This window comes from Mugil cephalus, chromosome 20 (assembly GCF_022458985.1).
Source record: "Mugil cephalus isolate CIBA_MC_2020 chromosome 20, CIBA_Mcephalus_1.1, whole genome shotgun sequence".
NCBI lineage: Eukaryota > Metazoa > Chordata > Actinopteri > Mugiliformes > Mugilidae > Mugil > Mugil cephalus.
This window is the reverse complement of record NC_061789.1, coordinates 9577500-9601558: the sequence shown is the minus strand read 5'-3', so window position 1 is coordinate 9601558 and position 24059 is coordinate 9577500. Positions and strand designations below refer to the sequence as shown.

Below are 24059 nucleotides of genomic sequence, written 5' to 3'. Positions count from 1 at the left end.
AATATGGACGTCCTCGCGGAACAAAAGACTGGTGCAGAGTGACAATAACAACCAGGAATGCAACTTTACCTTTAAGTCGACAGACTTCACTCAGCACGTGAGAAGTTCTCAGCACAGATACGAACTTTCTATATTTGTTTATTGACATCATCAATGTGTGATTTAGTGTTAGGTTCGGCTTGAGCTTGAGTCGAAACTCAAGGCTGGACCACCGTGTGAAAGGCCCGACATCTTCATCTGCGACGTGTTTTTTAATTATTTTTTTTTATAAATGCATTTTATTCTGACGCTCATGGGGAAAATATTTACTGATGCCACATTGTGTGAAGATTTAAAGTCCTAAAAATCCAAAAAGAAACTTGTATGAATGTTCTTTTTATGTATGTTGTCTCATAATTGCGTGAAAACATTTGTTTAAAGGAAGTGGTTAAACATTTTGTCCTTAATCGCTTATTTTCCTAAAAAAACAAACAAAAAAATAATAATAAAAAAAACTAAAAAAATGCTTCTTCAACCAATGTTTAATCCTTTAAGACCTGAACATCTGCCTGTGCATTAAAAAAAAAAAAAAAAAAAAAAAAAAAGTTTGAATAAGTGTGGCTGAAAGCTGGGAAGTTGGGCTTTCTGCCATTACGGTAATTATTATTATTGACGGCTGCAGGTTGGGTAGAGACACAAGACCGGGGAGCCCCAGGAAGAGAAAAACTAAGTTAGTTATACCCTTAAGATGTCACAAAGGTCTTCCAGACAAAAGCAAAACTTCCTAATGTTCAGCCACACATTGAATTTTGTCGATGGAGCAAATCACGGTGAGTTACGGTAATTACCGCGCGCTTTAACGGATCACCGGCGATGCATTCAGGCTTCAAAGGGTTGATAATGCCAGTAAACGCACACATAAAAAGGAATTTCACATACCCACGTGAGTCTTCCTGCACTTTGTTGGACTTACTTAGTCATTCTACATCCCTCCCATCAAAAGCCTTGCATGCAAGCACAACAAACGACGACCAGAACAGTTGAAAATAACAAAATTTAATGATGTTAATGGCAAGATTTAGGAACAATCTACCTGTAGCACATAGCGCCAGCTACTGATTCAGCAAAGTCACTGTTAGTTCGTTTGTGCTTTCTTAACACCGTGGGCTGCTGGTTGAGTTCAGGAACCCTGGACCAATAAGCACACGTTCCCCCTGGAGCCCGGAAGCCGTCGAGCCTCGACTGTCCGCGATGCCCGCATTCCGACTGCAGCTGCACTTAAATGCAGATCACGTGCACCCCGACTATGACGTAGTTGTTAGATAGAAATGGTGCTGACACTAATCACAGACTGAATCTTTAATACATGCTGTGAGCAGCAGGAAAATACAGTATGTATTAGAGCTTGCAGCCGCCCCCCAGCCCCTATATCGATACTGACATACACTTACTGACAAATTTAATACTGAAGTGATCGGCAAACCCCTAGTACAAAAGTCGTTTGTTATTTTGTCGACGCACAATAAAAGCACTGTTAATTTCTGCGGATCTGCACTTAGCGGCGCCCGTGACGGTGTGTACCTGATCCGAGAGCTGAAGTAAGTCTGTTTCAGCTGAAGATATTCTGGTCTAAATGGGTACCTCTGGGCGAAGGTGTTTTTTTTTTGTTTTTTTTTGTAGACTGATGCTGAACGAGATTTACAATCCATTCCCTGCGGGCAATTCAACACGATATCCACTCTGTGAAAGCGAGGGCCGGGGACGTGGCGGGATTTTGTAATCCAGTTGTCCACTAGCGTAATCCAGAACGGCTTGCAAAACCCAAGTTGTCGTTTTTATTTATTTATTTTTCTCAGTATGTAAAGGTGAAGACTATTTCAATGAGTACACAATAAACTACCATGCAACGACCACACATGGACACCCTGGGACTTGTGCACTGTTCAAATACACAGAGGAGACATCTATAAGACAGCAGCTTAAGGCTGGGATACACGGGTAGCATTTGGTAGCAATGGTGCTCGACAGTAATACGGGAGACGTTCTAGTTCTGCGGGAGAGTTGTCGTTGTCGCTGCTTTTGTCGCGTCTGGAATGAAATCGGTTAAAATGGGGGCCATGAAAATACATCTCGAGAAAACAAGTTGAAACGAATGGACAGGCGCCAACGTCGTCATCGGCGGTTTTAGCGCTGACGCCGTAACATCTCATCTAATTCGAATGGTCTAACTCAGTTTCTACGTCTTTACAGATAAGGTGCTCGTTCCGGCACACCTCACCCGCCGGCGTGAGGCCTTCTGACCTAATTTGATTGCTTCAAAAAGTTACCCGTGTAACGATGCCTCTGACGCGCCCCACTTTCACCCCACAGTAAAACATTATAACAAAGTTACATTTTTCATTTACATCAACAATATACCTCTTTTAATAAGCAATCTCTTTTGACAGTTCTTGATTGCAAAGCGGGATTATTTTCCCCTCCCACCCCCACACACACTCCGTTTACACAGGGTTGATTCCCTTTGTGATAAAAACCTCCAGTCTCCTTCACCCTCTAGTCTTTCTTCCTGTGATTTTCTTGTGCTCTGTTTCAATGTTTCTGGATTTTTTTTTCTCCTGCAAGGAAAAGAAAAAGAAAAAAAAAAGCAAATGTTTTAAGCATGATTGTGAGCAAAGACGACAAGAAACACAGAATACCTGCAGGGATAATTCTCTAAGGGTGCCTGTACTTCTTTCTGATTCAGGGAACAAGGGATGCAGTATTGTTACAGTCGTTGGATTTAACCTTGGCTTGATTTGTGTTTGATCAAGCATAACATTATCAAAATGCTAATATTTTGTAAGCCTCTCGTGCGCCTCCAAAACAGTTGTGACCCATCAGAGACTGGACATGGACCTTCTGAGGATGTCCCGTGGTGTCTGGTAATGGAATGTGGTTAGTGGGGGCCTTTTTGGGTCCAATGGTTTTTTAAATTGTTCCGATTGAAACCATTTTTTGCTATGGGGTGGGGGTGTCTGGTCTGGTCTAGGTGGGTGGTACATGTTTCAGTAACATCCACACGAATTCCAGGTCCAAAAGTTTCCCAGCAGAAGATTGAATTGTCACAAGATGGTGAATGTTGTTTAGTTCTGTCCAAAAAGGCAACTGGACTAGAAATTTCTAGTAGAAAAGACGTTTCACCACTCACTCGAGTAGCTTTTTTCAAAAGCGAGGCTGAGAGACTGGTGGGAAGTTGAGGCTACTCAGGGGGCCTTGTCTTACAGCAACAAGTTTCTGATGGGCTTTACCCACAGAGTTTTCCTATTTAAACCTCAACTTCCCACCGGTCTCTCAGAACTGAAGAAGCTACACGGATGAGCGGAGAAACGTCTTCAAGAAAGTCCGGTTGCCTTTCTTCAAGCGCCTTGATTGAGATTGATTGAGAACCCTCACAGGCATACTTCTCCTGTCAGTGGTTTTAATGTTATGCCTGATTGGTGTCTATATGACAAGATACCACCAGAGGGGCAACAAGTAAACTGCCTGGATATACAGTTATAAGGTGATGAACCACTCTGGGATCTGGGCTGAGCTCAGTTCATTTGCCCCATAATGGAGTGGCCCAAATGAACCAACGTGAGGGCTAAATGCATGAAAAAAAAAAAAAAAAACAAGTGTGAAAGCACCCTAAAATACTTTAATGGTACACTGCTGGATGCCCTGTGTGGGCTTTTTTTTTTTACCTGTTAGAGCGGCTCAGGGTAGGCCTGTCTTGGGTCGTAGGTCATCTCGGGGATGTAGGGCTCGTGGAGGTCGGGGTCTAGCGGCATCGTGTCCAGAGACAAATCAGCGTATCCATAGGGAGGGTAAGAGCCATCCAACTCTGAGACACAGGGACGAAAATAACCTGATCAACTAAACATCAATCAAACTGCACAAGAATCTAAACTTGCAGGAGTGGTGTTGATGTATAGTGAGGGAAGGAGGAGGAGAAACTCGACCCTGAACATCAGAGGCAATAGCAAAACCGACGCATCATGACAGAGACCCCAAGGACACTTGAGAAGCAGGAGGGTTTGATAAAACGATGATGTATTTGAGTCTCTGGGAATGAGAATATATCGGAGATCTGACTGAATTAATGCACCATATCTTTAACTTGACAGTGTAAGTCACTTTCATCTTTTGAATAAAAATGCAGGAAGTCTCAATATTAGCGGCCTAAGACTTTATTCTGGAGCGAAGTTTGGATCAACGTAAACATGAAATGATTTGACGACGCTCTTTCATCCACATTTGTCGAGGGTTTCCATCCACTTTAGAACTGGAGAACAATGTTCATTCCACTGCGACCCATTCTGCGGGCGCTAAAGCACCGACTGCAAAAAAAAAAAGCTCAGGCCTGACAATGAATGTGTGGAGGCTGGATGGAGGCGTACGTGCGCGCGTGTGCAAGGTGTAACTAGGAGATGGACACAGAATAAATGAGATCATTTGGCTCTGACAATTGCACTATGAAATCGGCACCTTCAGTTGACCTCCATTACAACGGCCCGCGTGCATGTTACTGCAGTGGATTAAAAGTTTGGAAAGAAATGGCTCAGACACACACACACACACACACACACACACACACACACACACACACACACACACACACACACACACACACACACACACACACACACACAGATACATGGATACACTCGGGATGAAGACTAAGGCAATAATTAAAGATTGTGTGATGGAGGGATTTGCAGAGTGCGTACACAGAGGAAACGCGAGAACAGTGGTTGAGTGAAGGGAGTCAAATAGACACACACACTTTCGTTTTGCACAGCCCCCCCCCCCCCCCCCCCCAGCCCTCCATTAATTCCCCATCTTTCCAACATCCTCGTGTCATTCATTATCTTCCTTCTCTACTTGTCTCTCATTTCTTAGTCCTTCGTCCTCCACTGTGTCCTCGGTCCCTACAAATTACAGAATGCCGGACTCTAAATATGCCACACGACGAAACGCTACTGCACAGAATATCATGTAATAGATTTTTACGTTTCAGATATAAAGTTGCAGATTGTGCAGCTAAAATCTGAACAATTATCTACACATATCGGTCAGTTATCGTTTTGTGCGTGCTGCTTTGGATCTGTGAGGATTACCAGCACGTGGGTGCATTGTAAAACATGTTATGTTTGTAACTGGCTGGGTTTGCAAGCAAAATTTGATTCATTTACACCTTTATCTGCTTCCTGGTGGTACAGGGCCTTTGTTGCAGAACTCATTGTTCTTGAAAATCAACATAGCGCTTCATGACTTAGCCACAATGCTGCAGACACACATTTCCATAGACCTACAAAGCAAAATAAGAGTCTTCTGTGCATTTTGAGGAACGAGTCCAGAGAAAATTGCTGTTCATTTCTCTACAACCCAGTTCTTCGATGTTGGCATGCCCTTCTTTTGATTGAATGTTTTGACATTTCCACATTAGACTGGTGGCTTTTTGGCTTCAGGTCCTCCATATAGAGCACTTCTGACTAGTCTTCTCTGATGCTGGTGGAATCTGCCACTTCTAAGCTAATGGCGCTGCTGGACATCTCCCGTTTCAAATGGAAATTGCCATGTTCAGTGTTAACTTTAGAGCAGTTTCGGCAGCCTCATTATCACCAACCCCACACAACTGATGTTGTTTCACTTCACAATTTAGGTTCAACTTACAAATATACAATTAGATGTAGCAGATGTAATATAACCACATAGTTTTTGTTCACAATTCAATCTGTTTAGGACCTCATCCATGCATCTGGTCTATTGTTGGAAAATTCATTCATGCTCATCAGGTTTTCCAAATATGATTTTCGGTTCAAAGTTGCCATCCGTAGCTTCCCACCGAGGCAAACTTTGGAACAGGACTTCGGGTACTTTCCTCAACACCGTTGAGCGGCCGCTGGCGACTGAAGTGAAAATATGACATGAAAGCCTCACTGGGAGATACCGCACTTTGAACTAAAAACAGACAACTGCAAAAAGCTAACACACGAAAAAAAAAAAAAAGGCTGAAAACCATTTTATTTAATCATCGGGATTACTCTGTTCTCTTGATTTCTCTCTCTCTTTCACACGTCACCCACCTATGGCGCACCAGCTTCATTTCCCAAGTCTATTCTGTCAACAGCAGGGAGCCTACCTGCATGATTGCCTCGTGTCATGTGTGCCTCTGTGTGAGATGAGTTCTGGTTCTGTTGTTGAAGAGCTATACAACAGGAATACTAATGTGATCCCTCTATATGTGTGTAGGCCAGGTAATTGCTGCTCACACTCATGTCCAGCTTTATTTTGATGTTGTTTCACTTGGTTTGTTGTGTCTCGCGTATCCGCTGTTGCGGTGACAAGTCTTTCTTCCCCTGGGTCCTTCTGTCTAATGAGCATGGTGGTTTATTTGAAGTTCTCTCCACCTATTGTGAAGTTTATAGAGCTGCAGGGAGAGAAGATGCAGGGGGCTTATGTCTTTCCGAGAACATTAAAGGGACCGAAAATAGAGTGTTTTTTGCACGGTCTAGATGGACAGAGGACAGCGGTTGTTGTTGGGAGTAGCGGCAGCAGGTAGCCAGATACGCTAAATACTTTTCGCTCCTTATCCCGTTTTAGCTGTGAAAAGCATGTAATGTCCTGGTAAAGCTAGTCGGCTTGTCACATAATTCTTTGGCTGTTTTGAGGCGTTACTGGTGTCTAGTAGCTGTGGGTAAAGGAGGTCATTTGGTGTTGATGTTCCTCATTCGTTTGGATTCCAGCCTGAATTGCTTTGTTCCCAAACTTTAACCAATACTTTGGTGAAGGTGTTTAAAGTACTTTTGGGTAGATAGTCTCTGCAGGTAGTTTGATAACCAATCTAGGCAGAAGTTTTGTTCTAAAAAGACCAGACTTAGGGTTAGAGTTAGGGTTAGGGTTAAGGGATTAGGGTTAGAATTAGTTTTTTTAGGAACAATTATGGGTTGGCTTGTAGATTACACGGCAATGAACGAGAAGTCACTACAGAAACATGTTAAATGTTAAATTTACATTCATGATTGTATATAAATAGAAGTATTTCCCAACTACTCACCATCGGCTAGGTAAGTAGGCTCCAAGGGAACCGCAGTATGGGCCTGTATAGACAACAAAAAAAAGATGAACAAATACAGTCAACTAAGCTACAAAGCTGCAAACACGTTTTCCTTCACATTTCTTTGAATACCAAGACCTTCTGTTTAGCCTTGATGCAAAAAGAGAAAATACTCGAATTATCCCTTAACGAACTGTCAGAGTGGCATTTTTCAAAGAGTAGCCTTTGGACCCAGGACAGAATCTTGTAGTAATCCAAATGTGTTTTCTTTGCAATGAGAACCTAAAGATCGGAGGTGTGTTCCTGCAACAACCACCACATTGAAAACACAGTTATGGCATGTGGACAGACTGGAACGAAAAGTATGTTTTAATGCAGCTTCCAATACACATGGATTGTCTTTTCCTGGATTTTTCTATAACATAGCAAGTTAGAGATTTGTCTGTTGTTTGATCAGGTCCACTCTTCAAAATGCTGTGTATAGATATATATGGTTTCTTCTTAAGCTGAGGACTACAAGACTTTTTTTGCCAGATTCAACCCATGATTCCCAGCTGGGCAATGTCTGAACCAGCCTGTACTACTTGGGGACATTTGTCATGGGCAGTTCACGCCAAAATCTACTAGTGTGTGAGGGGAACAGTGTACAAACTTTCTGGATAGTCTCGATTCCTGAGACAGAGGAAAGAGTGTCAGAACACTTACCAACTCTATGCCAGTCATGTCAAAAAGCCTGTTACGCTCTTAGATTTACCATTGTTGAATTGGTTGTTGAAAACACATACTTTACTATTTCAAAACCACCTAGCATTGTACCTCAGTTGTGAAATTGACTTGAAATTGAACTAAAATGCACGGCATGTCGCCTTGGAGCTGCACTAGTCTGTGATCCTTCAATCTTACAGTCGTCATACAAAAATCTGCCGTCTTTTCAAAATCTGTAAAGACTGTGAAAGTTGCATAGTGTGTCTCCAGCTTGAGGGTGGTGTCAACACCTTGACAGTCATGCAAAGACACACAGGTTTCTTACCATTTCCCAGGCGCCAGGGTCGTGTTTGAATAGCGAGTGTGTGAGCTCCACCGACACTCTCTTCCTGTAGTCTGAACTCTTGTCTTCCGAAATTCGGAACAGCACTGCCGCAGCGTAGGTGGCTGCAGGAAGACGGCAAGATCAGCAATTTATTATTTCAAGAAAAGCCCAGAGGAATGGGTTGCCTCGGAAATTATGGATTAGTAGGAAGTTTTAGGGATTTCTTATCAGCTTGATTCTGTAGGGAAACATGATTGAACTATCACAATTTATTTTGTCGTAATTAAACAACAAAATGCTGCACATTTTATATCAGATTTGGAGCAGTTCAAGTCTGATATCGTTGAGGCTTCAAGATTGTTGTATCTGTCATGATTGTTCAAACCATGATTGTTACTCTGCTGCTGTAACAGCCTCCATTCTTATAGTTTCAGGCTTTCCGGGATTTTTCTCGTTCAGTCACAACAGCGTTAGTGAAGTCCAACACTGATGTTGAGTGATAAGGGCTGATTCACAGTCGATGTGCACTCAAGGGCACTGTCATTTTGAATCCGTAAAGGGAGAAAATGGCGATGCAATACTGGAAGAACATTACTGTCGAAATTGCTTACTGTACAGCGATCAGGCATAACATTAGGACTACCTGCCTCACATTGTGTAGGTCTCCACTGAGCCCCCCCAAAACAGTTCTGACTCATCAGATAATGGACATGGTGCATTTTGAGGGTGTCCTGTGGTTTCTGGCAACAGAATGTTGTTAGTGGGGGCTTTTGGGTCCTACGGGTTGAGGGGAGGGGCTTCTGTGGGTCAGAGAAATAGTTGACAAGTTTGGAATCTAGTGAATTTGGAGGCCAGGTCAACACCTTGTGCTGTTTTTGATGGATCATTCTGGAAATAGCTGCTGCCATCAAGGGGTGTCATTGTTATGGGGTGGGGATGCCTGGTCTGGTCCACGTGGGTGGTACATGTTTAAGTAACATCCACACAAATGAAAGGTCGGAGCGTTTCCTAGCAGAACACTGAATGGTCAATGTTACTTACTTCTTCTGTCAGTGGTTTTAATGTTGTGGCTGGTTTCCCTCCCACTAAAGATAGCTGGACTGAAAGTTTTGGCCACACGATAAATGAACTAAAGATCTCTTTTTTTTTTTTTTAATAGACTTTAACTCTACTGTGATTGCGTTGGTCATCTGTTGACAGGCCAATATTTGCAGGTAGCATGTACAAGCTAATGGTATCGTCAGTGGAATAAGAGTTCTGGTTATTTTGGTTACGGATTCAACACAACCAGTCTTTGCAGATTGCATTCCAGCTTCATATGAGATGAATGTTGCAGTTTCACACAACTGAATTCCAGCAGATGGCAGTCATGTTACACCACCAAGATCCCTTCAGGTCCCATTTTCCCCCACCAGCGTCATTATTAAGGAAATCAAAAAGCAGCAGCTTCCCCAATGTCAGAATGGAACACAACATGGGTGTCTTGGCGATTTTGCAGTTTAAAGTCATTATCCCACTGAAGCCTCTTTTAATCCTGAGCCCAAACACATTTCCATGTGTTATTTTTTCACTCAACTTTTAAATCTTTCACCAAAGTCGATTCAAAGTATGTTCAATGTCAACAACACATGCTGGGTAATACCCAGGTGTAAGCCGGCATGCGACGTACCGATTCCCTCGTTGTTGGAGTGCAGCAGCTCCATGAGCGGCGCTGATGCTCCCTCTGCGTCGATGAGCTCTGCAGATTGTTTGTCCAAGGCCAGTTCACACAGGACGCCCGCCGACACTCGCTTCACATTTTCCACATACGAGTAGAGCAGCTGGACACAAAAACACACACACACAAAACCTGTAATCTTAGAGACAGACTGGTGAAGGATGCGTTTTTCCATCATTGGTTTCTTGGAGACTGATTCTTGGCACAGTTATCCAATGACATCTAGATCAGCCAATGTACAGACTATAAATAGTCCATAGTTGTGGTTTGGAGATGTGTATAAAGCCACAAGCATGCCACGAACAAAGCTAAGGTGATGTTCTTCTAACTGTTTACACAGGCAAGTAGCAGGAAAAGCCTCCGGGTTGTTTTCCACCGCCGTCTTGATTTCATCTTCGCCGTGTCTTTATAAATTTGGCACATTATCTCGGACACGGGGAGATAACTTTTGCTCAAAACATCCACAGTGTTTCACATAAGCAGCAGCGATTGCATCACCATTCGAAGACACGCGGCCGTACATGCTGTCCTTTCAGTTCAGCAGTTTGTTCAGACTGTTTGCCGGATCAGAACTCAGCCTCAACAAGCAGTGTTTATAAAGTCAAACACTGTAGCTAATCTGCCTCATTTCTGCACCAGATTTTTCACAACATGTATGTTTGTGCAGCTTTAGATTACATCCCGTGGTAAAAGGAAGTGGCTGCCTGAACTGCTGCCAGTGACGGGGGGGATTCTGATTTTGGGCTGTGCACACACACTGAGTACAAAATGAATCACTCGCACAATATGTATGTGTATGCACATCCCAATAAGCGGGTGTCGAGTACTTTCAGAGACAAAATGCAAACCCTTATAATGTAAATCGTTGCGTTCTATTTTTAAGACTTGGTGAGAGGGCAGGTTGAGGTTGTGGTTCGGTTAAGTCTGGATGTAGATTGGAAAATTAATCACATAAGAAATCTAGAAACGTAATGGGATTATACGAATTGTCACTGCCTTTGGGGAATCCCATGTTTCATCACACATTCATCTCTCCCCTAGCTCATTTGTAAAAACCTTGTTCGCTCCTTGCCTGATCTGAATACAGCTGTGGAGCTTATTAACAGACTGATTCATTTTAACTTACGCAAAGCAGGTGGATCAGCTCCTTCACTACTTACAATTAATTAAAGTATAATTATAATAATATGTGTTTTTGAAGACCTGGATAAGGTAAAAGATCTTCAAAAAAAGACCAGTGAGAACAAAATTCCAGTTCAATCCTTCAAATGATCTTCATTATCTACTCAAATAGTTAACAGAATGTGTCATAAATGTAGCTCCAGTTGCCTCTTCACGTCCTGTGATGTGGGTGTACCTGAACAAACAGTGGTATGGTCTGCATGCTGGCGATCTCTCCTCTGTTTATGGGGTCTCTGGCCAGAATGTGAAGTGCTCCTGTGCAGCCCTCTACAATTTCCTCCATGCGAACGCCGTCCTGACAAAAGAGATTGGCAGAAAGACAGAGGGCAAGAGTCACAAAGAACACAAAGAAAATGGCTCAAACTCACCCAGTGATCCAGCTGAGTGGTGCTTAAGGGGGAGCTTCTGCAATTGCTTGCAGAGATTGCCGAGTAGAAAAACTTTCTAACAGCAGCGGGGTCGCAACACCTGGACGGACAAACCAAGCTAAGACAAACCAAGGGCCTATTATAGGGTAAATGACTAAGGGTTAGGGTTAGGGGGTTATCTTTTGGCACATTTTGCAATGACAACTGTAAACTCCCTTAAACCTATGCATTGACAATGCTCCACAATCACTGTAGAGGCCCCTTCTATCTACCCCAGTGGTATATCCCAGAACAAAAGCCATTTGGAACTACTGACAGTGTTACAGTATTTCCATGACAGGGTATCAGGGCACCTAGAAAGAGTAGAGGTGTCCGAACTTGTACTCGTTACTGTGATAATTACATTTTAGGGCAAAGGTAAAGGTTTGATTTGACATTAGGGTTGCGGTAAGTTAAGGAGCACTCAGGCGAATGTCCTATCACATGATTGAAACAGTACGGATGGGCGTGTGCGCCAAACCTGGTAAGTCTGTTGTGCAGAAGAGGCGTGTCTCTGTGTGTCCTGATGAGCCTTCAGTAACAGGTTGACCAATCGTGGAATGGCACCTGCCTCCCTCAGAGGTGCCTGGTTGGCCGGGCACAGAGCCAGGTTCCGGATGAGACCAACTGTGGCCTGAGGAGAGGACAGAGATGAAAGAGTCTCCTCAACGGGACGTTCCAAGATCTATGTGGGTCAGCTTTAAAGGCAACTTTACACGCGGCGCCTCCGATCTGCAGTGCCAATTGCTGTTTGGAGTTTCACCAAGCTGCTTATGCTGCATCCATGTTTACCGTCTAGCGTCTGATGCTACGTATCAAAGGAAACCACAGGGATGAGAGGAAAAAGATCTGACAGTTTTCAGTGGAGGGAGTGCTCACTCACTGCTGAGGAGACAGCTGGGCAGACTACCAGAGTCAAGACATCTGGACAATCTGCGTAAAGACATCCATGGGAGCTCACCGCTGTCTTGCCACTACCGTCAGAAAATTCGGAAAATCTCTGAGTCTTGTCAAGCACCGCACGCAAGCTCTGCAACCCATTTTCAAAAGGAATACCATCACCAAACATTATGCCAGGAAAGTTGCCCCAAAAATGTAAATACGTTCATTTAAATTTAATGTGAATGCTTTGAAAATGTTTCTGCTGCACAACCCTACTTTTAAGTCCAAACATTCTCCCAGGATCTCAGAAATGAGTGTCAAGTATTTTAAATCAAATGCTCATCCTGACATCATTCAGTACGATGTGGCGATGTAACACCATGTATTTAAAAGCTGACAATGTTGTTTCTGGTCAGATTCCATATAATTTTTTACTTCTGTGTTAAATGCTAGCAAAGTTTTGAATATCCATGGACATCTATTAGATTAACAGGCTCCCTGCTCCTGTCAAGAGACTAGGCTCTCCAACCCTGGTATTCCATGTCAATGGTTGATACGATGTACTCTGCAAATAGATTCATAACCATCATACAATAGCAGCAGGGAGCCGTCGGATCAGTCCAACTTTCGTTCTGCTTCAGGACAATGAGCACAAACCTACAGCCAGAGTCATAAATAACTTTGGCCACAAGAAGAACAAGGAGTACTGGAATGTATGGTCTAGCCCCAACAGGCTATATATTGTATGAACAGAGAAAATACACAGAGGCTTTATAATTTCAAAGAACTGTGGCAAGTTCTCTAAAACATTAAATAATCTACCCGCCAAGTACCCCAGAGAACTCCGTGCAAGAATACTAAAGAGATTTTTCAAAATTTTTTGAAAGCCTACTAAAAACTATATAGTCAAATAATGACCAGGTAGGCGGTTGTTATGATGACGGTCCTTGGACCTCAGAAAGTGTCCTGTGGTACCTAGCGCGATGATATCAGCAACAGATCTTTTAAGTCCTGTGAGACCAGTTCTGAACCTGCACATCCCATAATATCTGGTTCCTAGTTCCTGCTTTGTCAGGGGTTCAGAGAAGAACCAACCGAGTCATGGTGCTGCAACAGTTTGTCTTTATACCTGCTCATTTCATCCAGAACGGAGAACAGACTTGCCATCTAATATATCCAAGGCACTGGGTATGTATAACAACCATTTGGTTGTGATATGTTGGCCAATCAGCGTCGAGGTTAAAGGTTTGTACCGTGACTACATTAAGTCAGTCATTGTAAATGGGGTAACCAGATACACTCAACCACCGCATCAACGCCAGTGTGACTGCAACACACGAGTCAAATGCCTTATTGAAAAAATAGTATCAATCACATGACACTTGTAAGGGAAAATTACAACGCCTTTGCGGCCATGTAGCTTGGCCTGTTTACGCTCCTGCTTCTCTCCTCCCATTCATTTGTTCCTCTCCTCTCTCGCTGCCTCTCGTCCACTTGACCAGCTTCCTTATAAAGTCACATTGTCCATTTCTCCATTCCACATCATTAAACACCAATACCTCAGTTCATTAATATAATCTGCCTGAGCTGGCAGAGCTGTCTGAGTGAGGGGGAGAAGTACAAGCCAGAGAATGTGTGTTTGTGCGTGTCTGTGCGCGCACAAGTGGAAGCGAAGAAATATAGAATGAGCCCATTTCACTTTAGTAGCTAATAGAGAGTGGCGGAGAGATAGAAAGCAGATGTAAAATTGTGGCTGCCTGTGAACTTTGAATCAGTGCTTATGTGCAATTCTTTGGTGATTTTTTTCCCAGCCTAACTAGTCAGTAAACTTGATGAAAAGAACCACATCCTCGTGACAAGCACTGTGTGTGCACTCAGTTTGCTACAGAGCTTCACGACTGAACAATTTAAAACAGGCGTGTCGAACCTGTGGCCCCAGGAACAAAATCATCCTGCAAGATGGTTCAATCTGACCTACGGGATGAATTTGCAAAAACGCGAAAAAAATTACATGGACATTAACTGCAATTTTTCAATAAAAGTAACTGCTATTCCCAATCTGTCCACTAGGAGTCACAATTGGGGACATAACACAACACTGAGAACCAAAACTAAACAGTAGATGGCAACAATGTGCTGAAATCGCACATATTTTTCCAAACAAATTCCTCGTTGTTCACAAAACCTATTTGTAAAAGTATACGGTTAATTAAATGATAAAAATATTCATAATGTACTTCTTAACTTCTCTTACTGGTCCCCCTTGAGATCAAACTGGACTGCACTGGACTGTTAGGGTTATTTGACCACAAACAGTGTAGTTCATGTTGACTCAAAACAACAACACTCTGAAGCCCTAGGCTATTTTTGTAGACATTTGTTCTCATGTCTAGCCACCTCCCTTGGTTTCCAGTTTTTCTTATTACTGTCTTTTTCTTGTGCCTCCTGTTTGATTGCAGAAGTGGAATCCGACTTGGGGGACTGGCCTTACCAGCTGCCAACAATTACCATGAACTACTGCGACAAATACCAGGCTTCTACTCCATCATGGTGCCAGATTGTAGTCTTTCATCGCCTGATCCTGTTTGATCCCTACCTTTCCTGCCTCGGTCCCTGCTGGAATTCTTTTTCTTCATCTCTGGATATTCTCAGCACTCTACATCAAGATCTGTTCTTTTAATAAATGCCTAAATATCCTGACTACCAGCGTTTTCTGTCCATCTGCATTTTGGGTCCGCCTCCTGGACTGTCAAACCGTGGTTCTATGCGGAAGAGACACTTCATCTCAAATCGACCAATTTCAATGCAACAGAAAACGCGCGTTTTACACATGGTCGAACTCGGAGGCCAGCCGGCTAATGCTCAGCAACCTTCTAAAAAATGACGGCGGTGGGTTGTGTTTTAATAACAGGCTCCCGGTACAGGGACCTCTCAGAGGAAATAGATTAATGTCTGCACATAATGCCATGCCAATCCCTCCCAGCGCTGTCAAACCATGTCATATAGTCCCAAAAAGGTCAACCTGCTAGGTGAAGGAAAGGAAGGAACAACATATTGATGTACGCAGACACTGGGGCTACTTGCACTGGCAGGTACAGACCATGGAGATCATTGCAACTTTATATAGCGAGACTTCTCCTTCGCTACACATTCCCGATCACATTTTCTTTAAATTTACCCATGCATATAATTAAAGACTTTAAAAGTGTGTAACTGTCCTGTTGGCGATACAGCAGAATAGGTTATATTGTTCTCAGAGTATACAAGACCTTTGATTAGCCTTTTTTATTTTTTCTTTATTTTAACTTAGATTGCCAATGTTGTTTCCCCAGAAGCACAAACAGCCTTGTCTCTGGAGCTTTCATTCTGTCTCAGTCTCTCTAGGGACACGGCGCACCAGCGGGTGTTGTCACAGCTGAAGTGTTTTGAGAGTGAAGCATGATGGGAGGCGCGCATGTGTTTGCTTGTTACCGGGCGCTGTTGTGGCTCCTCTTTCTATATATTTGCACATGTACTGTGTCACTTGCCGTCAGGCTAGCTGACACCCTCTTGACACCATCATTGTCATTAACATCGTTTCCTTTATTCCCCCCGCACACCCCTCCTTTTCTTTCTACGTCACTCTCGCTTCCTCTCGCCCCTCCTCACCTTTACCACAGGCCAGTAGTGGGGCTGTCCGAGCAGCTTGACGACGGCGGGGATGCCGTAGTGCAGCCGCACGGCGTTCTGGGCCAGCTCGGCGTCCTGGTGGCGGGAGGTGAGGTGGCGCAGGGCGCAGACCGCCGGCTCAGCAACGTCCTCCTTCTCCCCGGCCCGAAGCACTGCATGGATCAACGCCTCCACCCCGCCGTACTGAGTCACCAGGGTCTGCGGGAAAACAGACGGGACAGAAGCTGTCATCTGAGGTGCAGGTGAGCAGTGAATCATTTCCTGCACCGAACCGCACGAAATCCGTTCTTAAGACGTGGTTTACGCTAAAAAAGCAACAATAAATAAATGGCTTTGGTGCATCCCCAGCATGTGTGTGTATCCGGGCTTGAGAAGCACAGACAAAATGAATAGTAAATATCAATATGATAGCCTATGTATATTGCTTTTGTAAATTGATTTTCCTCTGGGGTGCACATTGTCTGAGGTGAAGAATATAGACAACCACCAGGCTTGTTCATTAACTAAACACTGTGGTCCAAAGCCCAAACCCACAGAGAGAATTAGAGGCTTTTTATTTCCTCTGTTGTTTGCTTTTTAATGAATTCACAGAAGAAGAATAAAAAACACAAAGGAGGACTTCTCATCATCACGACTGGCTTTTTAAAAGCTCCACATGGTGCTCAGAATGTTCCAGCCATTTCATGTGAATGTTTATTAAGATGCCTTCCTTTTGCGCGTTAATTCAACGCGCATAATGATGTATCCGTAAGAAAAAAAAGCCCAGGAGAGTGGCAGATAACCCGGCAATGAATACGTTCAATAGCACAGCGCGTCCTGCTCATTTAGCACGTGAAAAGGGGTTAAAACCGAGCTTTGTTGTTCATTCTGGCACGATTAGAATTCATTTTAAAACTTTTAAAGCACTTCTTAGGCTGGCAATAGCTGCATTAAAGGGCTTCTCCATTCTATTTTATTAGCCATTGCTCATAAAAAGACAAGAAGACAAGAGGTGATGGTACTTTTGCTGCCTCGGCTCCAAGACTTTAGTAAAATCTGCCTGAAGAGACTTCTCTTGTTGAACTGTGTCTTTAATTTGTGTGTTTCTGTTCATTTTAACCAGATTGCAAATTGCCAAAGCATTCTGTAATCTTCTGATGCTGGAAAGTGCTTTTAAAATAAAGTTATTCATATAATTACTGCTTCCAGACATGTAGCCACCACACAGTAATTATCATATTTATTACAGCACAAAGCATCCCTTTTTTTATGTTGTGTCTGTCATTCTTTAGGAATTAAGTTATGAGTCACCTACTGCCCGCTTGGCTTCTTTGCAAAAGCCCAATGTGAATACAGTCCGGACCAAAACTAAAAGGTGACAGTGGATCCTTGTCTTTGTCGTACTGGGCCAGATGTGTCTTGGCAGGTTGCCCACCAACCAATCAGAAGAGTGGAATTCCGAAACCCCTAGCACGTCTTGTGTAGATGTATTCTTGGGCAAGACGCTGCCTCACTACCACTACCCCAAGTTGTTCCCATTGGCAAGCCTTAGTTTTACATTGTGGCTCTGCAGCTGAAAGGGGGAATGTTTAATATTTGTAAAGCTTCCTGCCTACTTTACCATTCTTGGGGGGAAAAAAATCTTCCTGGAGGGCTTTAGACCATTTATTTAGATCCTTTATTATTTTACCATTGGGTCCAGATCAAATGAACATCATCAGTTATAAAAAGATGCTAAAAACATCCTAAGTTTTCCAGAGTGGCAGCGAGCAGTAATTGGGTCTTTTCTGAGTGAAGGCTGTTGTAGAATCAGATTTATATCCATTGACTGGGAATCACAAATTGACCAATTTGTAGGGTTTGGATTCAGTGCCTTTTGCACAGCTCTTCTCTTTCGCAGTCAGTTTTCAGGCATATGCTGAGCAAAACGAGTCTCGTGAGACCAAAGGCTGAGATTTCCAACGAGAGGATGCAGAAGTGTATTTTAAAAAATCGATACGAGGATTTCTTGAAACGGTATGGGATCTTTCAAATCAGGATCGATTAGAAACCCAGCAGTAGTTGCGAGGGTAGCGTACCATCATGTGAGGCTTACCTTGTTGCGGGAGTTATTACAGGTGAGGTTGGACAGGATGCCCGTGGCGCAGGTCAGCATGTTGACATCGTCCGAGCCCAGCTGGGTTACCAGTATCTGCAGAAGGCCGTCTAAACCCTCCTAGAAGGAGCAACCAATGGTAGCAAACAGATGGTGAAGAGGGATCAGAGCAGTTCTTGCTTTTCGGTGTATCTTTACAACTATGACACCTTAGGTTGCCGTATAGCTAGCAAGTTGAGAGTACATTACGTGTTTCATTGCAACACTGAATCAGTATGTACCTGTTTGGTCGCAGCATCCGAAAGATTGCGGAGTGTCCACAGGCAGTTCTGGATCAGACGCTGGCTGGAACCTGTAAGGTGCTGGCCCAGGGCCTGCATGCCCCCTGTGCACAGATGTGAACTCACAGTTACATATTATACAAACATCTTTTTTTAATTCATGTTCAGTGACAGCGGCATACCAGCTTCTACTATTGCCGGCTTGTTGCTGGGACAGACGGACAGCACTTTGAGAACCCGGCTGGTGGTCCAAAGCAGCTTCTCGTAGTTGTAGTTCCTCATGATGAACACCAGGCCCTCTGGACCCCCATTGGCAAGAATGATCAACTGAAGAGACACAGAAAGTAGGAGGTTTTAGTTGTGTACAAGAGTGGACAAAGTAGGGATCTCATTCTCGTCGTACCTTACTCTCCTGGTTTCCATATGACAGGAGCTGCAGACAGTCTGTGGTAATGGCCAGGAACTTGGGGTTGCTCTTTTTCAGCAAGGGAACCATCCTTTGCAGGCCGTCAGCAAGGCGCACAGCCATCTTGGCTCCTTCTTGATGCAGCAGCAGGTTGTGGAGGGTGGTGATGGCGTAAAATAAGACCGATTCCACAGGTGAACTGCGTGATATGATAGACAGGGCGAGAAAAGGATACAGATTTCAAAAAATGAACTCATTTCAAGGAGCATTAAGCAATCTATGACCTTTACAGACCTCCATCATTCCAAACAAGTCGGAGGGACATAGGGTGAAGAGGATTTTGTAGTCAGTGTCATTTTCTGGCAGTACTATCCTCCGTCATTTAGCAATTGAAAAGTCAAAGTGTGCGTCCCAGTTTTCTGCTCAAAAAACGTGGAAATGTCACAATCTCGTGAAGCAGTCACCGGTCACGCCTGTGAAATGCCAGCTCTCTACAGATGCTCTATGAGGTTTAAATGTTAGATTCGACTGAGACACTACGGTATAGTCAGAAACTGTAAACACTGCGCTTCGGGGCTCAGTGTAGCGCTGAAAATTAAGCTCTCTGGAAAAGGTTTTCCTAAACGACCTCTCTTTATTTGACTAAATTCATCCTTCACTAATTTCACTGATTGATGCTGCTGAGGTGACGGAAACAAGATGTTTCTCCAAACTCCAAGGTTCCACAGACGATTCCTTGGCTTGGCTGTGTTAGCATACAACTTGGTTGAAGGACTTTTGCAACCAAAGTGTGTAGCTTTCTGAACAGTTACATTTGCAGCAAATGGACTTAAGTTCTTGAGGCACAACAACAGCAAATGCAAAGACTCAGACACCTGACGACAACACGGAGCCACAGCAGTTTAGTCATTTCTACTGGAGATTCAAAACACCTTGCGCAAAAAGTTCAAGCATTTAAATGTTAAAATAATACACTGAAAGGCAGTCAATGGAATGAAGGAGGAAGAGCTATTTATACATAAATCTGTTCTGATAATTAAGCTCATTTGAAAAGATATTCATCTTTTAACTGCCAATCACACGTAAACCCCATCAACAGAAATATGCTGTAGAATACCATTTAATTGTAGAAGGAGAAAGAGGAGATTTCCGATATAAATGCCTGTTTCCTGTGTCTAACCGGATTACTGCCTAGTACCACACACACATACGAATACGCATATACACAAGTATAAAGACTTGATTATGCAGGAGGTTGCAGAGGGCGACACTAAGAACAAAGCTAAACAATCTTAAAAAAAAAAAAAAAAGAAGAAATGCGGGGCAATGGTGGGTGAGCTTATATTAACAGGCAGAGGTGAAGAGGGACAGAGGAAGCAAAGCAGCATGCTGATAGAAGTCACGCACACTAACGTGGCCGCTCTGTGTGGAGCTTTCTTTTTAGTTCCCTTTTCTTTTTTTTTTTTTTTTTCAATTCAGTTTCCTTTCATTTTCAGTGTGAATTAAGCTCCTGAATCAATTATGAGTGTGAATTATCCTCCTCTGTTAAGCCTCAGCGTGAGGGATTAACTTTTCTGCCTGAGGGTTGTAAAGAACCCATATCTGGCGGTAAAAGTGTAGGCTAACGCGTTAGCTTCGTCTGCTACAGTTGTTGTTTGTCCTGGCGTCATGTTGGTTGGCTTGAAGCACCATGCATCGACATCCGACGTGGGCGACGTGGTTTAGTTTTGTCTGATCTTTTGTCTCAGCAGTAAGTAACTGGACAACGTTAACCTCTCACTGTCAGAGTTGGACATGACGTCACTTTATCTTGTGGAAATGTGAGAGATGGTCAGAAGAACTGTGACAGTACTACCTAGCCATGCATTGGCTTAAGAGACCAATCAAAAACAGCAGTGATGTTAAATAATCTTCGACGGATCAAATCTAAACCAGACAGACTGAGTGTTACGACAAACTGTTCTCTGTTTAGAAAGAAGGTCACAGTTGAAGATGTCGGTCTTTACACCTGCACACAGTTCATATCAGGACGACAACAAAGTGGCTGATCTGTCAGTTATTACCAATGAGTACTTCCATCAGGTTTATATATATATATAAACCTCTAAATTATCAGTATTCATGATATTCATAATGTTCAACCTTCACTTTTGCCGCTAAATATTTTTTTAACATTTAATCTTTTCCCCGTTTTATATGATTTTATTTCTACTTTTTAACCTAAGTTTCCCTAAAACTCCATCCCTCTAGAGATGGAGGGAGTTCATGAGGAGGTCGGACAGATTGCTACCATTCAGAGGTTTGGTCACACCTTCTTATTCAATGTTTTTTCTTAATTTTTTACTACTGTCTACATTGTAGAGACACATAATGGAGACATCAAATATATGAAGTGACCCGGGTTTTTCGCTCTGATGCTGATATATCTGCCTGTCACATTCTGACTCGACGGCCTGACAGACTGTATCATTGTAGAAGCTTCAGCTCAAAAACAAGTTTTGGTCTACTCCCATAAAGACTGATCTCTGAAGGGCAGAGAGTTTTGTTCCTTTTTTTTTTCAATCTAACAAATCAAATGTGCTGTTACACTATTGTTAATGGAAGGACATAGGTGAATGACAACTTTGTTTATATACACAGATTGTATAGCGCTATCCTACACTTTTTTAACGATCATGGCAGCTCTCTACATCCCAGAAAAGGGGGTATTTGGCAGCAGATATCTGGCTCTGTGCAGGACACAGTGATTTATTCTACTATCAGCGGCAATTCTACTCTATGCAGCTGGCTTGTGAAACCTGGTAAGAAAGAAATCCAATTTATCAGACATATTTACACTTAAAAAAAATAAGAGTAATGCAATAGTTACTTTTATAGTGGAGTAATTCAGTCACTAACTCAGTTACTTTTTGGGCGAAGTAACTAGTAACTATAACTAATTACTTTTTTAATGTAACGTGCCCAGCACTGTTGATGTATTTATTTATTTCCACCCTGATGTTAATTAGGCAATACTCAGATCAGAAATGAAACCTGAAAATTTCAATCTTCGTGCAGCGTCAGAAAAAAATCTGTTAATAAAAGTATCTAAACGCGCTGGTGATTTATTGAGGAAATGAGTAACCTATCTCCAAGCAGCTCCTTATACATCAACATAATGGCATCAATAACTAACTCCAGTCAGCACATTTTTAATGACATAATCACACAGTGCACACATATTAAATACTTGTTAATTTGAGATTATTTATCATTGTTCATTGAACACTGTTTTCCTCTCTCAGACGATCATTTAGAAAAGCAGTGGCGTGTGTATGTGTTTTTTCTTTTTCTTTTTTTTTTTTAGTAAAACCACTGCTTATGCAAGAGAACTCCTGCTAAGTAGGCGGTTTTTAATGTGACCCAGGACGCACTGTGTGATCACACCACCTCTAAATCCGGTCCTGTGTTCACACCTGTAAGCTGTCTCTTTGTGATTGGATGTTAATGCAAAGTCTGAACTCTAGGGGGGCCTCTAGGGGCCTTAGACGGTGAGCGAACATGAAGTTAACAACTAAGAATCAGGAGGAGGGGGGCCAAGGCTCAAACCGTCCCCCTAACTGCCACCAGGGAGACTTACTCCCGATTAACTCTGTCAGCATGGTTTCTGTCAGATGTAAAACAGCTGTCAATATTCCTGTCTGCCACCATCGATTCAAGGACACATTTGCTCCACGGATACAACCCCATATGTCCTGATCTGATAATGCCCATTCTATATCATGACACCTACCCTTTCATCATGAATATAGTCAACTGTCATTATCTGTATGCTAGAATAGGACCCGCCATCTGTCGCGCCATGTGATCTCACGTCCCACTGTGTAATCTCATGTTATGGAATGGCATCTCACATTATATGATTCCATTCCATTCACGCTATGGGAAGTTATCGCAAATGCCAGGACATTTTATGTCGTGGAGTTTAAAGTCACAGTGAATCAAACTGATCTTAAAATGTCATAAAACATACGCCACTTAATGGAATGTCAGGTTATGTTTTGTATTTCTGTCACGTCATGTCATTGTACGTCACGTCATTGCTCTGCACTGGCTTGTAATTTCACTGTGTCACCGCATCGAACCTATACAATGTAATGTCACTTCAATGGAAGGCCGTGGTCCATGTCTGACTTCTAGACAAAAATATATATTATCACACTAAGATGAGCTACAGTGAAATTAAATTAACAAAGACCCATACAAACATTAAAATAAGAGATGCATGAACAGTCTGTTTGCATCTAGTCAAATGAAGGACTTTGACAGGGATCACACAGGCCAGATGACTGGCACAAGGTTTTGGCAGATGTGCTGGAACTTGTTTCATCTACGGTGACTCCAACTCAGATTACAAGACTTGAACCTTCATTCCTGTCATGAAATGGACCTAGAACATTATAGGTGGACATAACGCCCATCGTCTGGTGAGGAGAAATGACCTGACTCGATAATGTAGTTTTCTGTCATCTAACTGGTTTCACCTTAGCATGCGGACCAGCGCTGGTATCCCTCCAGACTTGAATATGGCCAGCAGTCCCTCTCTCTGGTGTGACAGGCTATGGAGCACGCTGGCGGCGCAACGGGCTGTCTCCATGTCGACCGCTGTCGTCATGGCACGCACCACGGCGCCAACCATGGCTGGAGACTGCACCAGCACCCGGCGACTGGCCTCCTTGCGTGTCAGCTGGTTGACAATCAACGCAGCCTTGTTCACCACGACCTGGAAAGGAGAGAAACCAATTGTACATAAAAAACAAAACAAAAACAAAACAAGTGCACCTGAAAGCACAAAAAGTGGTAACAGAGTGTCACCGAGGCGTACCGGATCCTCGTCTGCCAGCAGTTTGGTGAGCTCTGGCACCGCCCTGGTGGCCAGCTCGGCGTCATCCTGGTAGTTTATCAGGTGGACGATGGCCGTCTTCAGCAGCTGAGAGGGCTCGGCCAGCCGCTGCACGTTGCTTTGCTGCGAAGGATCCGGCTGGACAGGCATGGCTGCCTCCCCCTCCACCAGGGTCTCTGGGAACATGGCGGCCCTGACCCGCTGAGCCCGGGTTAGGGAGTACTGGGCTTCTAAATCTGACACAGGGAGATGGGAAATGGAAAACCAGTGACTCTCACACAGAGACTGAGAAAGAGAAAACCCCCAACTGGCAATAATAAAAACTAGCTGGAATTGCCACCTTACAGCTGTATACCTCCGCCTACCAGTAATTTGCAACCGTGAGTGGCCAGACTACTACATAATATATGCACCAATGACCGTAAGGATATTTAACACAAGGTAGAAATTGTATTTTTTTGGTTGGATCTAA

General features: G+C 43.3%; 1 protein-coding gene across 3 annotated transcripts in view; it reads right to left on the bottom strand.

Moving 5' to 3' along the window:
* Window positions 1-1019: 1019 nt before the first annotated feature.
* The window catches only part of LOC124997912 (junction plakoglobin-like), an 89106-nt gene continuing 66066 nt past the window's right edge, over window positions 1020-24059 (bottom strand). For all 3 annotated transcript variants that reach the window (XM_047571951.1, XM_047571950.1, XM_047571952.1), the window contains 14 exons: window positions 23570-23823; window positions 23229-23467; window positions 18703-18904; window positions 18482-18626; window positions 18300-18403; window positions 18019-18138; window positions 15924-16142; window positions 11875-12027; window positions 11162-11281; window positions 9757-9907; window positions 8088-8209; window positions 7058-7100; window positions 3702-3841; window positions 1020-2594 (listed from right to left, as the gene is read on the bottom strand). In XM_047571951.1, coding sequence (XP_047427907.1) covers window positions 3705-3841; window positions 7058-7100; window positions 8088-8209; window positions 9757-9907; window positions 11162-11281; window positions 11875-12027; window positions 15924-16142; window positions 18019-18138; window positions 18300-18403; window positions 18482-18626; window positions 18703-18904; window positions 23229-23467; window positions 23570-23823 — 2009 coding nt within the window. In that variant the 3' untranslated portion in view covers window positions 1020-2594; window positions 3702-3704. The remainder of the gene's footprint in view (window positions 2595-3701; window positions 3842-7057; window positions 7101-8087; window positions 8210-9756; window positions 9908-11161; window positions 11282-11874; window positions 12028-15923; window positions 16143-18018; window positions 18139-18299; window positions 18404-18481; window positions 18627-18702; window positions 18905-23228; window positions 23468-23569; window positions 23824-24059) is intronic.